Source organism: Pseudorca crassidens, chromosome 19 (assembly GCF_039906515.1).
Source record: "Pseudorca crassidens isolate mPseCra1 chromosome 19, mPseCra1.hap1, whole genome shotgun sequence".
NCBI classification, from domain to species: Eukaryota; Metazoa; Chordata; class Mammalia; order Artiodactyla; family Delphinidae; genus Pseudorca; species Pseudorca crassidens.
This window is the reverse complement of record NC_090314.1, coordinates 62,005,514-62,023,053: the sequence shown is the minus strand read 5'-3', so window position 1 is coordinate 62,023,053 and position 17,540 is coordinate 62,005,514. Positions and strand designations below refer to the sequence as shown.

The window sequence follows — 17,540 nt, the reverse complement described above, 5'->3', positions numbered from 1 at the left end:
CATTGTTGGATTTAATCTCCTAAAATGTGAAGATTTTTGTGTCTTAAATTCATGAGAGATGTTGACCTGTAATGTGTGTGTGTGTGTGTGTGTCTGAGCTATTATGTTCTGGTTTTGGTATTTAAGGTAATACTGACCCTATAAAATGAGTTGGTAAGAGTACCTTCTGTTTTCTGGTAGACATTGTATAAGATAACCGGTAATTCTTAAAAAAATGTTTTTGAGCTAACTGACATATAATATTAGTTTCAGTTTCAAAATAATGATTCGGGACTTCCCTGGTGGCGCAATGGTTGAGAGTCTGCCTGCTGATGCAGGGGCCGCGGGTTCATGCCCCGGTCGGAGCCTGTGCTCTTCAACGGGAGAGGCCGCAGCAGTGAGAGGCCCGCGTACCACAAAAAAAAAAAAAAAAAAAAAAAAAAAAATTCCCCCAGGGAAAAAAAGTGGGCTTATATATTCCTTTTTTTGGAGCTTTTAAATTACCAATTCATTTTTTTTAATAGTTATAGGGCAACTCAGATAATCTATTTCATTGTGGCTAAGTTTTGGCAGTTTGCAGTTTTCAAGGAATTTCTTCTAAGTTGTTGAATTTATGAAAGTAAAGTTGCTCATAGTATTTCCTGATTATTCTTTTAATGACTGCAGGATATACTGAGATATCCCCCTCTTTTTTTGCTGATATTGATAATTTGTGTCTTCTTTCTTTTTATCTGTGTTGGTCTTGCTAGAGGTTTATCAATTTTTATTGAATTTTTAAAAGAGCCAACTTTGTTTTCTTTATTTTCCTCCTTTCAATTTTATTGATTTCTGATTTTTTTCTTTGACTTTTCAAATTGACAACGTTATTGAGATAATTGTACAGTCACATCCAGTTGTAAGAAACAATATAGAGAAACTTTATATTCTCTGCCCAATGGTAACATTTTGTGAAACTATAGTATTATAAGCTCAATTGATATTGACAGTGATACAATGTACCCATCTTATTCAGGTTTTCCAGTTTTACTTATATTCACTAGTACGTGTGATGTTAAATTTCTGTACCATTTTTGTCACCTGTGTAGGTTCATGTATTCACCACTACAGTCAAGAAACTGGTTCTGAAACCAATAGGATCCCTAATGTTGCCCTTTTATAATCATGACTGCCTTCCCTCCTCACCTCTCCCAATACTGTTTCTCACTCCTGGCAACCACTAATCTGTTGTCTATTAATTTTTCTCATTAAAAAATATTATTATATAAGTGGGATTATAGTGTGTAACCTTTTGGGATTGGCTTTCGCCACTCCAGCATAATTTCCCGAAGATTGATCCATGCTGTATACATACGTTGCTCCTTTTAATCGCTGAGTAGTATATCTTGCTGAGTTATGCGTGTACATTTGTAAGTGTGCGTGCAGACAGCAGAGCTTAACCACTCACCTATTGAAGACATCTCGGCTGATTCTAGTTTTTGGCTGTTGTAAGTAAGTCTATGAACAATCATGTACAGGTTTTTGTGTGAACATAAACATTTAGTTCTCTGGGAGGAAAATACCCATTAGTGGAATTGCCGGTGGCAGTGCGTGTTTAGTTTTTAAGAGATTGCCCAACTGTTTTCCAGAGTGGCTATATTATTTTGCATTTTCACTGGCAATGTATAAGTGATTCAGTTTCTCTACAACCTGTCCAAGATTTGGTGACGCCACTATTTTTTGTTGTAGCCATTTGAATGGTGTATTGATATTTTTCTGCTCTTTATCATTTCCTTCGGGATATATTTTCATATCCACTTTCCAGCTGTCTTTTATTCCTTCCCTTTAAAATTTGCTAGTCTTCACCTTCTAATTTATATTAATTTTCTGGGTTTTTTAAATGAATTTTTGAAAACCACCATAAATCCTTGCTTGGTATAAAGAAGTGAATAAAAACCTATGCAAAGGTAAAAGTAGTTTCTTTGTTGTCTTTCCCTCATGTGGTAGAATAAGCCTTGAATGTACTTTTCTGTTTCATCCTGTAAAGCCAAGGTCCCTTCATGGCTGTAGACTGTCCCACATTAGCTCATGGACAGGATTATTGCTGCTGTTGTTGTTATTATTATTTTAATACTGAGGCTGAAATATGTACTCCTAAAGAAGAAGCTTCCTCATTTTGAGTTTTTCTTGGCAATTTTGTGAGGTTGGCTTGGTAACTCTTGCCATTTATATAGACCCTGCCGCCTTCTGCTGAACTACACACAAATAAATAGACCGGGACAGAGCCCCATTCTTTTTAGGGCCGCGTGTGTGGTCTCTTCACTTGAGTTTTTTCTTTGAGTCACTGATGCCAATGTGTCTTTGACTCAGGTTTCTGGGCTGTTCCCTCACTTGATTGGCAGCAACTGATTCTAAATCGATTCCATGCTAGTCAGTATTCTTTCACTTAATCCTCACAAGAAACTCAGAGGCAGTTGTTATTCCTCTCACTTCATAAGTGAGAAGACAGACCTATACAAGGGTCAGGGGCCCTGCTCAAAGCAGTTGAGCTCCAGGAGCCCAGGTTCTGGTGCTGGAATGCCTGGCTTCCCATCTGATATCTGAACTTCCCCAGCTGGATATCTTAGGCGAGTTACCTAACCCTTCTAAGCCTTAGTTCCCCCTTGTGAAAAACGGGAACAAACACTGATGGAGTTGCTATGGGGATCAGATGTCACAGTCCATATTCAGGGTCAAGTTTAGTGCATTTTCAAATGCAATTTCTCAATGAATGTCGCTCTAAGTGGTGTTGTTATTATCATTATTATTTCACTTAATAAGTGGAAGAGGTGGCATACGAACTGAGGGTTCTCTGACCTCAGGCATGCGCTCTTAGCCACACGTTACACTGCTCGTGACTACAGCCAGATAGCCCGTGGCTATCCATCAGAGGCGGGATCTTTTACTTCTGCAGCTGAGAAGACTTCGTGGTGTCACTCTGTGTTCCAGTGTCACCATCTCCTTGATGATATCTCTTAAATTATTTAGTCTGTTTCAATGTCAATTCTTCACATTAAAATAGAGCCAACACCTCTAAGAGTTGTGAAAATTAAAGAAGATATTTGATGTAAAGGGTCTCACATGGTCTCTGGCCCACGTAGATGCTTAATAAATATTATCATTAGGTAATAAGTACACATTGTTATTAATAAACATTATTATAGGTGAATAATAATTATAATAGTAACCAGTAACCTCATTACTCATGTAAAATTATAAATAAATATTTTAATAAACCGGAGCTGGTTGTTTATATAAAAAAGTAATAGCAGGTGACCTTTGGAATACCTTTGGCCTTCCAGGGTTAGGAGTTTCATAATAAGTTTGGTTCTTTCCCCAGAACACTGAAATAGTGAATAAGCAACAGAGAATGTCCACACACAGTTTAAACCTCCTGCACAGACTTGGTGCCCCAGGCAAATGGATATGCCCAGCCCTGGACAGGATACAGTGTCAACTAACCCAATACAAGCTGTCCATTTCAGTCCATCATTTGATGCTTTTGGCAGACTCGCTGAGCCTGTAGGCCTCATGGCGGGTGGGTGGTCATTTTCATTAGAGGAGGCCTGGGTGTGGGGGAAGTTTTCTCTGATTCAGTCAGACTTGGATTGAATCATAGCTTCACCGCTTGGGAGCAAGTTAGCTCAAGGTGACACCAAACAGGTTTTGATCTGGAATATGGGAACAATGACACTTTTAGGTAGGGGTGTGTGTGTGTGAGTGTGTGTGTGTTTTAATGATAGGAGAAGCGGGTAAAGCACTTAGCCCAGTTTTCAGCCTCTACCCCCTTCTCCTTAGGTCAAGGCTGAGACTTGGGGGACATGAGTTTTATTTTCAGCTCTGTTGAGGACTGTCTGTTCAGCATATCACTGAATTTTTCTGGGTTTCATTTTTCTCCTTCTGGAAAATGGCGTGAAACCCTCCTGTGAGGTAAAGTTGTCATGCAATGTTAGAATAAAGCTGGAGTCAGCAAACTTTTTGTGCAAAAGACCAGATAGTAGATATTTGGGGCTACCCAGGCCACCATGGCCTCTGCCGAAGATGCTTTGTCGTTTGTTTTTTCCAACCCTTTAAATGTGTACAATTCACCCACAGCTGGGTCATGGACTGTAATTTGCAGAGCCCTGGTATGAATACTGGAATGTCAGACCTGGAGGAGGTCTCACCCAGCACTCGCGCTGGACGGCAAGCACGTGGACGTAGCCCCAAATAACTAGTGACCTTTTCTGTTACTTCATTCTTTTTAAAAGGAAGGGTCCGAACAATTGCAAAGGATTTTTTACTGTTTAGATTAGTCACATGTTTCAAATAATATTTGTCTTTATATCAAAGTTCCATTGCAATTACTACAAATTGTGACAACTAAAGAAAAAGAGCTTTGGAGGTTTTAAGAGTGAGAAATCAGGTTTTCAGAAATTTATTCCTTGGAAAGTGTTTCTGAAGAAAAATCCCCTGCTCAGAAACACAAGATATATGAAAACATCACTGCCGTGTGTGTGTGTGTGTGTGTGTGCGCGCGCGCGCGCGCGTTTTCCTCTTTATCCCTCCCTCTCAGTCCTGGTTTTAAGTTACTATAGAAAAACTTTATTTTAGGTTTTCTATACGTTTCAAAGAGATTTTTAAGGTGAGGGAAGGCTTGCCATGAAAACAGATTCACGTGTGTATCTGTGTTTATGTTCCTACATTTTACTTATTGTTTTATTTAGTCACTTTCAGCAGGAGGGGTAGAATTATAATATATTAGCGATGGGGAAAATTGTCATTGGCCAAGGATTTTTTTCTCTCTTCCTTTCTTCGTCCCTTGTATTTTTCTGTATAATTCTGACCTGGAACGTCCCCTTGGGGACACCTGCATTTCCACCCTTTTTGGTCGCCCTTTGTTCAGGCAACACCGGGATTCTTTTTGTCTTTAGCCTCCTATCGCTTTATTCGTTTGATCATATTAACAAGTTTGTTATGCTGTGTTTGTTATGTGTGTTTTGTTTGTTGTATGTTATGCACAGCTAAAGCCAAATATCTTTCTCGTACATGGACTGTTACCAGCCAAGGTAGCAGTGAAGCAGGGGAAATAAATACACATGAGAAGACTCTGTTTTCTCTAATGGAGACATAAAAGCAGCGAACCTCAGCTGCTGAGATGACCCCTGGGTAGTGAGTACACTATGTATAGAAGAAATATCACAACTGGGTATGCCAGCCTGGTAGAACAGAAAGGATTCTGACCTGAAAATCAGGAGGCCTGGGTTAGTCGTGACCTTGGGCAAGTCACTTTACCTGTCTGGACCTTTGTTCCATCTTAAAGGCAGGGTTAGATAGATTTGGAATTCCTGTGACCTATGAATTCTGTGAGTTAAAAGAACTGTATTGGGCTTCCCTGGTGGCGCAGTGGTTAAGAGTCCGCCTGCCGATGCAGGGGACGCGGGTTCGTGCCCCGGTCCGGGAAGATCCCACATGCCGCAGAGCGGCTGGGCCCGTGAGCCATGGCCGCTGAGCCTGCGCGTCTGGAGCCTGTGCTCCGCAACGGGAGAGGCCACAACAGTGAGAGGCCCGCGTACAGCAAAAAAAAAAAAAAAAAGAACCGTATTATTGTTTCTTTTTGTTAAGACAGTTGTGGAAAAAGTGGTGGGATAACTGGGCACATGGATGCTCTCGGATGAAAGAAGATCTGGTACTTTTACTTCCTTATAAGAATATAATTACTTATACAGGGGCTTACTAGAGTAGTGTAATTATCCACATAACTATATATATATGACTCACAGTTATTGAATATTTACTGTATGCCAAGGATTCTGCTAAGCATGTTACTTAGAATATCTCATTTAATACCCACTCCTACTCCACGAGGTAGTGTACTAATATCTTTGTATTAAAGAAGAAACGGGGGCTTCCCTGGTGGCACAGTGGTTAAGAATCTGCCTGCCAGTGCAGGGGACATGGGTTCGAGCCCTGGTCCAGGAAGATCCCACATGCCGCGGAGCAACTAAGCCCGAGCGCAACTACTGAGCCTGCGCTCTAGAGCCCGCGAGCCACAACTGCTGAGCCCGCAAGCCACAACTACTGAAGCCCACGCGCTCTAGAGCCTGCGAGCCACAACTACTGAGCCCATGCGCCTAGAGCCCATGCTCTGCAACAAGAGGAGCCACCGTAATGAGAAGCCCGTGCACCGCGAGGGAGAGTCGTTCCCGCTCACCTCAACTAGAGAAAGCCCGCACAGAGCAACAAAGACCCAACGCAGCCAAAAATAAATAAATTAAAATAAATTTTAAAAAGAAATGGAAGTTCAGAGATTAAGTGATTTAAATGCAAATGTATTTTATTCCAAATCCCACACTATCAACCCCTTTATGCTGCTTTATTTTACCCATGAGCTTTCACCTTATTCCTAAGGAAAGATCTCTCCAGTCGCATCTGATTTGGGAAGGTCGTATTTGGCTAAATGTCTCATGTTTTTTTTCCTCCCCTTCTCTTTCTTAGGCCACCTCGAGATTTAGACTCCAAAGCTTGCATTTCTATTGGAAATCAGGTGAGAAAAATCATGTCTGCCAGTTAATATCGTGACCATTTTACATGGATGCTTTCCAACTGGCCAACGAAAAAACTGTATTTTCTGTAACATGCTGTCAGGGGCGGTGGGTCAATAAAGTCTGAATGTAAACGGAAGTGGTCTGTGGAGCTCTTGCTGTTTTGAATGTCGAACTGAAATCGGGCTGTTGTGGTCCTGAGGGAAGGTATTTGAAGCGAGTAGATGGTGCTCTTTGGGGTAGATTCGTTGAAGTCCAGGCCTAGATCTAGCTGCCATCAGCCAACAAACGAGGGGCAGGGCTAAAGAACCCCGGTGCAGAGTTCGCCTTCACCGAGCGATGTGGAGGCTCAGTTGGAGCTGGATGTCTGTACTGCCCGTGACGAGCAGGTGCAGTAGGGTCTACCCATCTCCCATGCACTTCTTGCTTTCAGTAGCTGCTTGGAAAAGCTTCTAGACCAGAAAGTTCTGGACTAGAAAGAGCCCCTAGAACGCTGGGAGAAACTAGAGAGAGGACAAGGTAGCCTGTGTCCAGTTTATTTCCCTTTTTCCTATTGTATTCTTACTTTTCTCTCCTGCAGAACTTTGAGGTGAAGGCGGATGACCTGGAGCCTATAGTGGAGCTGGGCCGGGGGGCGTACGGGGTGGTGGAGAAGATGCGGCATGTGCCCAGCGGGCAGATCATGGCGGTGAAGGTAGAGTTCCCCTTCCCCAAACGTTTTCCATCCCTGATTTATGTGTTTGTCCATCTCAAGCACAAACCAGCTCTCTTCATATAAGCAAAACAATCCTCCGTGGGGTGAAACAGAAAAGCTTATTCATAGGGAACAATATTCCCCTCCAAATATGTGAAATATGCTTCCTTGGCATGAGTTACATCAACTAGGTTTTTTTAACTGATAAATCCGACACCTCCTTTTAATTTTTTGTGCAACCACCGCATCATCATCACACGTCAAAGAATCAATAATAGCTCTTCAACGTCATCTAATAGTTGTTGCTGTTTTTTCTCCTGCTGGTTTTTCAAATCAGAATCCAAACAAGAGCTCACATATGGCATTTGGGTTTTGTGTCTCGCAAGTGTCTTTTTAACCCTTATTCTGTTGCTTTTAAAGAATTGTCCCTGAAAATCAGGAAACCCGAACTGGGGGAGGAAATTGTCTCCGTTTGTGGGAAAAAGGAGGGTAAAATCATCTTGAGCAAATTTGCATAGCTTTTGAGCTATAAAAAGAAATTTAGAATCATTGCAAATTTCTTGAGTAGATGTTGGAAGGACCTTGGAGAATGACCAACGTATTAATTCTAGATGAACTGTTAGGAATGTGGGTGGTCAGATGACTGGGATGCCTCTTTTTTTGGAGAATGGAGATATCTTTCCCTTACCTTGTAGATTTTTCAGTTTCTTCTTCTGCAGGCTCTTTGCTACATAGGCAAAAAATGTGAAAGCCTCATGATATTATATCGTCTTGTCATTTAATGACATAATCGTGTTTCTATAAGGCTACATTTGCTGGTGTGACAAGTTTCTCTTCTCTCAGAAGCCCTGGGGTAGGAATGAACAGTTTCTCCATTTCGGCTTGATTCCTCCTCTCTCCTTTCCTGAATCAATTCTCTTACAGTTGCTGTTCAGTCCAAATATTCTTACTTGTTCACAAAGAGGGGCTTTTGGCTTTTTTTTTATAGGACCCCAAATCAGCCCAAAATCAATTAATACTCTGACCTCTTTGCACTAAAGCCACATAATAAATCAGACTGTTTTTATAACTTGGAAATGCATTCCCAAACATTTGCACACCCTCCAAAATATATTATCAGTTTGCTCCTTATTGGGGATTATTCGGGAAATCAAATGAGTAACAGTCTTCCTTCCTTTTCATTCGTTACAAACAGCTAATCCTCAGGGTAGATACCTGAAGGGCTGTTTCTGGAAGTTGTGCTGTGGATTTTAGTACTATTCTCAGGATGGGACGCTTCAAGGTCCCTCTGCCTTATTACCAGACTCATCCTCGGAGCAGTAACCATACATTTTTCATGCATTCCCATTCAGCGGATCCGGGCCACAGTAAATAGCCAGGAGCAGAAAAGGTTACTGATGGATTTGGATATTTCCATGAGGACCGTGGACTGTCCTTTTACGGTCACCTTTTATGGCGCACTCTTCCGTGAGGTAGGTGATCCTTCCCTTCAAACTCCAAGGAGAGCGATAGCTTAACAAGAAGTTTCCTTGATCACATAAATGCCATACACAGTCACAGTGCTCTTTCTTGTTTGACGTGTCTTCTGTAGAGTTTCATGCTCGTGAAATGTTGGTGCAAAGTTGGCTTGAAACCACGATATTTTCAAATGCGTTTAGCCCTTTTAAATGGCTGAGGCCCCCTTTCTCCTTTCTGTTTTGGTTTGTCTATTTTGCCAGAACTGTCTCTATCAAGAGTCTGTAGACTGATTCCTTAAAACCTGAAATCCTCTGGTCTTTTGGCCTCTTGCTATACTTCAGGTAGCCTTGTGTACCACGTGGGCTTACGCTTACCTCTTTGCTCTGCCTCTCTTTTTCACTTCACGATGATGTGGGTTACGATGCTTCATCTCCCTCTTAAAACCAGCCTTTTGATAAACTACCGCCAGCGGTCAGCCTGGGAGGTCAGACACGGAGTAGGTATCCGGACTTAACTCCTGGAGGGCAGTGACAGTAAAGGCTTAGACTTCTGAGTTCTATTGCTTGTGGCTATTAGTGTGTAGATCCTAGTTTGCATTAAGGAGTGGGTGATCACCTGCAAGTCGGCTTGGCTGTCTGCTAGTTTGTTCTTTGGAGGTAATCTTGCCTGTTTATAAATCCCTTTGAGAGCTTGAAGGGATTAGTACATTTCCTCCAAAACTCAAGCAAGAAACGGTCCGTTCTTCCTGACAGGTGTTAACTGTTTCCTCCTTTTTTCCCTTTTCCATCCTCTCTAACCACCTCTGAACCGACCGGCCTCTAGGGGGATGTCTGGATCTGCATGGAGCTCATGGACACGTCCCTAGATAAATTCTACAAACAAGTGATCGATAAAGGCCAAACAATTCCAGAGGACATCTTAGGGAAAATAGCAGTTTCTGTGAGTACATCAGGAACCCTACTTCAAGGAGCATGTGAGAAGTCCGGGCCTTATGTGTCCCTGTACCCCCAGTGTGGGGAAACACTACCTGGACCATAGCTCCCATCCCGTACGTGTCTGCTGAATGCATGAGTGCATCTGTGGATGGATCAATCAACGCTCTTCTTTCTGGGCATTATGTAAAAGAGTCTACTCACGACTTGGTTGGGTAAACTCTCAGTTAAAGTGCCTCTAAGCAGTACATTCATCTGTTATGACCACGTTCCTGGTGTCTCTGTCCTGATAGTAGTTGATTTTGATTTTCATTTGTAGAGTTTTAAATGTTTTCTTAGGATCAATAGGCAGAGGAGGAAGCAGGAGAAAATGAAATGAAGGGCCGCTCCCTTCATGGTTCCTGAGGCCCAGGAGGGTGGAGAGAAAAAATGCTGGCGGCCAAATGAAAATCAAAATGTATGAGTGAGGCATCCTCTCTGCTATGGGGTATAGTCCTCTCTGGTGTGCGGAATCCAATTTGTATGACTTCCTGTGTATTTTCCTGGATAGGAACACCACTATCTGAGAAGATACTTCTCCTTGTGACCTTAAGCCAGGGATGATAAACCTGGATATGCTTAACATTCAGTTCCTTTCCAGTGATGGGGGGGAATAAACCCACCTTGTGTTTCTCTTGCAGATTGTAAAAGCATTAGAACATTTGCACAGTAAGCTCTCTGTCATTCATCGAGGTAAGTATCCATGGAGCTGCCTTGGCTGTTCCTTTTATCAATTTTATTTCTTTTACCTGAGTTTTATCTTTTCTTTTTTATTCCCCAGTGGATGGAATTGAGTCAGGCAAGAGAATGGAGGGGTTTTCCTTTGGGACTGGATAGCAAAATCATATACAAGTTCTTTAACTTGTCTGAGGGCATCAGAAGATGTGGGCTTTATATTAAAACTTGAATATAAAATGCCTGTTACCGAGCAGAGCTGTGGTATTACCCATTGAGAACTTTAGAGAATAGGATAAAAATTCACCTAGTATTGGCCATCACCCGAGAGCTTGTTAGAAAAGCAGAATCATGGGTCCCAAGACCAACTGAATCGGAATCTGCATTTTAACAAGATTCCCAGGTGATTCTTGTGCACATGAAAGTGGTATAAAGCACAGCCCTTTCAGACAGCAGGAGTCAGGATAAGATGAAAAAATTGGAAGATATGGCTCTTCCTCTTCTCCCTCCTTCCTTTTGTCCCTTCCTGTTATCTTTTCATCCATCCATCCATCCATCCACCCATTCTTTCTTCCATCTTTCTTCCATGCCTCCATCCGTATACCTTTTGCAATCACTGTCCAACATCTACACAGCACTATGTTTACACAGCACTATGTTTACACAGCACTATGTTTATACAGCACTATAATAGATGCCCTGACAGGTATCTGAGAAAAAAATATATTCTTATTCAAATTCTACATAGGGATTCTTGATAGGGAAATAAGACAAATCTATAACAAACACCTGGGGAAAAAACCACATTAAAAATATGAATGTACCACATATGGAACTAGTAGAGGTAGAATACAAAACAAGAAGATGATGAGTACTGGGTGACCATAGTCAAGGAAAGCTTCTTGGAAGAGATATGTTTAATCAGGTCTCTGAAAAAATTTATGGAAAGTATTGATCGCTAATAGGGTATTGTGATTTGATAATTCTTACACTCTCTGAGCCTGAAAGTAATGTAAGATGCTTCAAACAGTATTCCTATTATGACTGTTATTATTATTATTCATTGTTATGATTAAAAACGGGGAAAATAGGGAGGAAGAGGAAAAGAAGAAAGTGGGAAGGAATTCAGATAGGAAGAAGAATGTGGATTATCCACAAATGGGAAACTGAATTTTAAAGGCTTATTCCAAAATTATAAAATGTTTCACTCATAGTAGAGAATGTTTATAAAGTATAAAAAATAATAAAATGAAATTTGTATATCTGTTGTTTAAGGGAAAAATTATAAAGGATAGCCTTTAAAGTTTTTAGAATAACTTTCTTCTTTTGAGTACATGCCCTTTGGGAAAAGTGTCACTAGGGAAAAAGTTAACTGTAATTTCTAATTCCATTATCGAGACATAACAATGGTTCATCTATTTGGGGAGTGCGTTATCTCTCTCGAGACTGAAGGATTCATTTAAGAACTGTAGAATGAAACTTCTTTATCCACATGTATACTCTGTGACCTGCCTCCTGGTCTGGAATATCTGGGTTTATGATGAGTTAACACCTTGTGGCCTCTGACACACTTCCGGCAGAAGCATCCGTCAAAACTGGCGGCTTTGCTCGCATCTGGTGTATCGTTACGTCACAGTCTGCCTTTTCATTCCACTAGATGCGCAACAGGTCATCATGAACCGGGCTTGTAAAACACTATTTTACTGTCACAAGAACACTTAGCATGAGCTCTACCCTCATAACAAATTCTAAGGGGCACAATATAGAATTGTTCATTAGAGGGGCAATGTTGTAACGGCCGATCTCTAGAACTTATTCATCTAACATAACAGAGACGATTGGCCCATGGGGCTAGGCGTTTAATTCAATCATCAATTTTTAAGTTCTTACTGCATGTATGAGGGCAACGAAGATGAGAAATTAGATAGAGGAAACAGTTTTTTCCATTGATGGATTCCCAATCTGACAAGGACACAACGTGGAATAGAACAGGGGTCCCCAACCCCTGGGCTTTGGACTGGTACCGGTCCGCGGTGCGTTAGGAACTGGGCCGCACAGCAGGAGGTGAGCGGCGGGCGAGCGAGTGAAGCTTAATCTGCCGCTCCCAGTCGCTCCCCACCGCTCCCCACGGCTCCCCACCGCTCCCCATCGCTCGCATACGGCCTGAACCATCCCCGCCCACCACCATCCCCCCCCACCCCCCGTGGAAAAATCGTCTTCCACGAAACCGGTCCCTGGTGCCAAAAGGGTTGGGGACCGCTGAAATAGAAAGCAGACTACTAACCCAAGATCCAGCAGAACAAGAATTAATGACATTAGACTGAATGAACTAATGAAAAACATTTTTGTGACTACTCATTCTAAATACTGCTGAAATCATTTTATGGTCTACCTGCCACGTATGTAAGAATGTCCTTTCTCTTTCTTCCAAGCTTTCCGTAATCCAAATCAACTTAGTAAATTCTACTTTTGTAAATTGAAATAAAACATTTAAAAATGATTAAGAAAAAGAAAATCAAGTTGATTTTTTCCCCCTTTTCTCAGCTTTGATGTTTTACTTACTTTAAAATAATTTTTATTTTATGTTGGAGTAGAGTTGATTTACAATGTTGTATCACAGGGGTGGCAGTTACTTCTGCATTGGGTCTTGAGAAGAAAGTGAAGGGGAAGGAGGAAGGGAGGTTCCAGGGCCCCTGGTGGTAGAGGGATGCTACTACCACCCTGGGCTCCTGACTGTTCTTGCTTTCAGATGTCAAGCCTTCCAATGTGCTCATCAACACCCTGGGCCAGGTGAAGATGTGTGATTTTGGAATCAGCGGCTACCTTGTTGACTCCGTCGCTAAAACTATCGATGCAGGATGCAAACCGTACATGGCCGTAAGTACAGCAGCTGGGGGTAGCATCGAGAATGTAACTGCCTTCAAACCATGCCAGGAAATAGGAAAGGGACGGCCAGGGAGGGAAAACAGAGATGTGCCTAAGATGCAAGAAATATTCTGCATCTTCTTTTTTCTTAATATTTCCTGTCTGAAATACTGAATCCCTTCCTTCATATGTATTCTTTTTAAAAAAAATCAGGTAAAGGGGACCTCCCCGGCAGTCCAGTGGTTAAGACTCCACACTTCCAATGCATGGGGTGTGGGTTTTATCCCTGGTTGGGGAACTAAGATCCCACATGCTGTTCGGTGTGGCCAAAAAAACACAACAAAACAAAAAACCTTACACAGTGTTATATGTCAACTATATCTCAATAAAACTGGAAAAATAAAATAAAATTTAAAACTATGCAATGAATTACGTTGCCTATGTTTCTACAAATCACTCTTTAAAGATATCAGGCAAAGAGGTATATTCTTGGAAAAAGCAGGTGGGTAATACACAGAGCCCACACAATTTTCCACACTGTGTTACAAGGGAATGCTGCCTTGTTTGTTGAGAACAGAACAGAAGTAAGAATTTAAATTCCCCAAACAAGTCAGTTAAGTGAGTCCTGAAGGAACCTCATAGCTATGAAGGTTCATTGTCGTTAGCAGACTCCCTTTAACTTAAGGGACTTCTACCTTAAATATTCTACTTGGAAATGAACCTGCTCTTAGAATTGAAAAGCTTTCTGTCCATGTTTAGCTAAAAGTTGTTGAGGTCTATTAACACCAGACAGTAGCCCAGCGACTCTTGTTGACTCTTTTTACTGAGTTCTGGACCGTTGGTCTTTTAAACAAGGCAACTTCTAGGCTGACAAGGTAATTTTGTAATGTATACCATGTTCTTCATAAGGCAGAATTGAAACTGCTTTTGAATTGAGAGGGGACTTTGATCCATTACTGTCTCCAAGAAAAGACGTGTGGAGAATGAGGAAAATCCCATGGAGACGTTGTTATTTATTGTAGTTAGTGAGCCTCTTGGCCTGGGAGGTATGTTAACAGCTCACAGCAACTCACTGGGCAGCTGGTGACACTCTCAGCCCTGAGCCTTTATGGAGCCAGGAATGTCCTCTCAGCTGTCTTTTTCTGTCTCCTTTCCAGCCCGAGAGAATAAACCCAGAGCTCAACCAGAAGGGATACAGCGTGAAGTCCGACATTTGGAGTCTGGGCATCACCATGGTAGTGTATGATAATCATCGTGGACCAGGGTGTTCGGGGCATGAAGTTGGAATGGGGTGAACCTGGAGAACAAGAGGCAGGTGCCCGAGACGCCGGTCTGAGAGAGCAGGAGATTTGGAGCGACACTGTTTGCAGTGTGGTGTAGCAGAAATACGGAGCTGGGATTGGACAAAACACACGTCCCTTGATTCCGCCTCCAAGTAGCTGCGTGCCCCCGATTCACTGATGGAATCACAGACTGTCTCACTGTCCTCATCTGTAAAATGAGAGGGTCTGACTACCGTTCCTGATAGTTTTCTTTATGGTTTAAAATTAAATTATTCTAATCAAGGCATGCAGAAGCTTAAGCTACTCAAAGAGCGCTAATGTGTGTGGACCCTGGTGGAGCTTTTTATTTCTTTTTCAATTTTTATTTTATATTGGAGCATAGTTGATTAACAATGTTGTGTTAGTTTCATGTGTACAGCAAGGTGGTTCAGTTACACATGTATCTATTCTTATTCAAATTCTTTTCCCATTTAGGTTATTAGAGAATATTGAGCAGAGTTCCCTGTGCTGTACAGCAGGTCCTTGTCGGTTATGTTTTAAATATAGCAGTGTGTACATGTCAATCCCAAACTCCAAATCCATCCCCCGCCCAGACCCTGATAGAGCTTTGTTATGCAGGACATGGGCTCAGCTTCCCAGAACATGGTTACGACAGAAGTCTTGGCTGCTGAGTACAGGTATAGCCCAAACTCATAGGAGCGCATAGGATAATTTTCTCAGGCACAGGCCTAAAGGTACGCAATGAGTGCCTGATTTGTAACTTTGCTGATTATAAATTTTCAGTGTATCACCGAGGTCTGGAATGATCCATGGTGGTCCTGTTTCCTTCCCAGACACAGCAGCTGATTAAATCCTGTGAGTTATTTCACATCCCTGCCCAGAAAGCACGTGATCTTGTCAAAGCAAAGTGGCCTTTACTCAAGTCCAAAAAAAGATCAGTCATTTGGTCCTAGTTTGTTTGTTTGTTTTTAATTCTAGCATGCTCCCAGCAGATGGCAGCAGATGTACAGCTCTGTAAGAGTCTTAGGGTGAGAATCACTTTTTAGACTCAGCATTTGAAAACCTGGTCGCTTTGCATCCTGAAGTCTCATACTGCTGGCTTACAATTTTATGATGTGCCGCACCGGGTTTCAGGGAGGACCCAGTTTTAAGTAGGTTTAAGTGGCTGTCTCCGGTACAACGCAATCTGCAAACCCCTAGCACTAGGACTTGGAGGAAAACTGCTAGAGAACACAGCATTAGTTTTCCCCCTCCCGCCAGTTTACCTGATGGTCACCATCATGCGTCCCTCTGGCTCTCCTGGAGCCAAGTGGATTCCCTAGTGGACCCCCTCTTTACCTAAGCACCCCGTGTAAGATCCTGTCTCCTTGTGTCCCTCTCCCCTCTAGATCGAGCTGGCCATCCTTCGGTTTCCCTATGATTCGTGGGGAACTCCTTTTCAGCAGCTCAAACAGGTGGTGGAGGAGCCGTCGCCACAACTCCCCGCAGACAAGTTCTCCGAAGAGTTTGCTGACTTTACCTCACAGTGGTAAGACAGCCTGTCTCTCAGAGGCCAGCGTGAAGAAACAAGAGAGTTCTCATGACTTTCCCCCATCGTTTTAATCCACGATGCATGCATCCATCCCCAAAGCACTGACGGGCCTGTCCTTGCTGCTGAGCAACAAAGATGGCTCTGCCCCTCCCCCGCTGAGCTCAGAGCCAAGGAGGGCGTGTCCACAGTCAGTCATTCTAGTCCACACTGCAAGTCCAGACATGGAGACATGCACAGGGTATTTGGGGGACGCAGAGGAACAGCGCTGGGTTGAGTTTCTGGAGGAAATAAATGCTGGGCTGGGACCCTGTGAGGTACGTCCAAGCGAAAGAGAAATAGGGGAGGAAGAGGTATTCCAGGCAGAAGGGACTCCGTGCATCATATCGCAAAAGGGAGAAACTCTTTTATGGGAATTTTAAGCCCTGTGATGTTGACCGGAGCATAAGAGAAAGGTGGGCGACCCACCGGAGGGCTAGGGATGAAAAGTAGGTATGACACAAAGAACCACCCTGGATAAGAAGACAGAGGCTACTCTCAGAGCCTTCCTTAGGTACCTAGAAGTCTTACAAAGCAGTTCTAGTGTCTGTAGGCTGACTCTTACAGAACACTTGCTAACTTACGGACGTGCTTGCCCATAAGTGTACAGTGGACAGTACTGGGCGGGGGGGGGGGGGGGGGGTCTGAGAAGGGAAAATAAAAAAAGTTGGAAGGAACCGTGCTAATGCTGTAAACTTTGTTTTCATGGAAATTGAAAGTGGAATTGAGGAAACTTGGAGAGGGGATTGTTTTCTCCAGAAAATCCAGTGATTTCTGTCTGCGTAGGGAACATGATGCTTGGCGTGCTTTGACACTAATGACCATCGCAAGTGATGCTGGAAAGAGGAGGCTGCGTTGGAGATGAGGTGGTTTATCCGGGCGCCTCCGGAGCAGATGAGACTTGGGGGAAGGGACTCAGAGGTGGCGAGAAGCCCAGCTGCGATCCTTGGAGAAGGGCAGTCGGGCTGCTGGCTGCTAAGGGAGGGGCTGGTGTTCTGAAGGCTGCTGAGAGTCTGGCTTCCTCAAGGTTATCGTTCCTTGGCCTCCACGCCCTTTGGAAGAAGCCTTCTGAATATGGCTTTTATTAGGAAACATGATTAAGACCAAGCAGCTGCCTATTGCTTATGAAACTAAGGCCCTTAGACTTTTCAGCGGCTCTAAGCCCATGTCACCCCGGGGACTTTTCCCGAAGGATATATGAGGCTGAGCTGCCACAGTTTTTTTCTGGTGCAGTTTTGGCTGAATGGCCAGAGAGGGCTGTAGGACAGTGTGCTGCTGGGTCCTCCTAATACGTGCATCCTCTGGGCTCTGGGGGTGCATCCTCCTCTCTGCTCTCCTTGCCTGAGTATGCAGGGAGTGGTGGTACACCTGTCAGGCTGAGATGGCTTCCGGCTTTTGCCTTCTGGTTTTGAGAACTTGGTTTTTGGTTTTGATTTTTGTTTTCCTTACCCTCAAATGTTTAAAGGTCACCTAGGAAATGGACTGAGGCATCTTTGACAGTTCACACCG

The 17,540-nt window shown here is 43.0% G+C and overlaps 1 protein-coding gene across 4 annotated transcripts in view; it reads left to right on the top strand.

Moving 5' to 3' along the window:
• MAP2K6 (mitogen-activated protein kinase kinase 6) overlaps nucleotides 1-17,540 on the top strand; it is a 132,295-nt gene that overhangs the window by 93,077 nt on the left and 21,678 nt on the right. For all 4 annotated transcript variants that reach the window (XM_067715408.1, XM_067715409.1, XM_067715411.1 and 1 more), the window contains exons 3-10: nucleotides 6,472-6,520; nucleotides 7,099-7,212; nucleotides 8,565-8,684; nucleotides 9,493-9,609; nucleotides 10,283-10,334; nucleotides 13,066-13,193; nucleotides 14,339-14,416; nucleotides 15,853-15,992. In XM_067715408.1, the coding sequence (XP_067571509.1) occupies nucleotides 6,472-6,520; nucleotides 7,099-7,212; nucleotides 8,565-8,684; nucleotides 9,493-9,609; nucleotides 10,283-10,334; nucleotides 13,066-13,193; nucleotides 14,339-14,416; nucleotides 15,853-15,992 (798 nt within the window). The remainder of the gene's footprint in view (nucleotides 1-6,471; nucleotides 6,521-7,098; nucleotides 7,213-8,564; nucleotides 8,685-9,492; nucleotides 9,610-10,282; nucleotides 10,335-13,065; nucleotides 13,194-14,338; nucleotides 14,417-15,852; nucleotides 15,993-17,540) is intronic.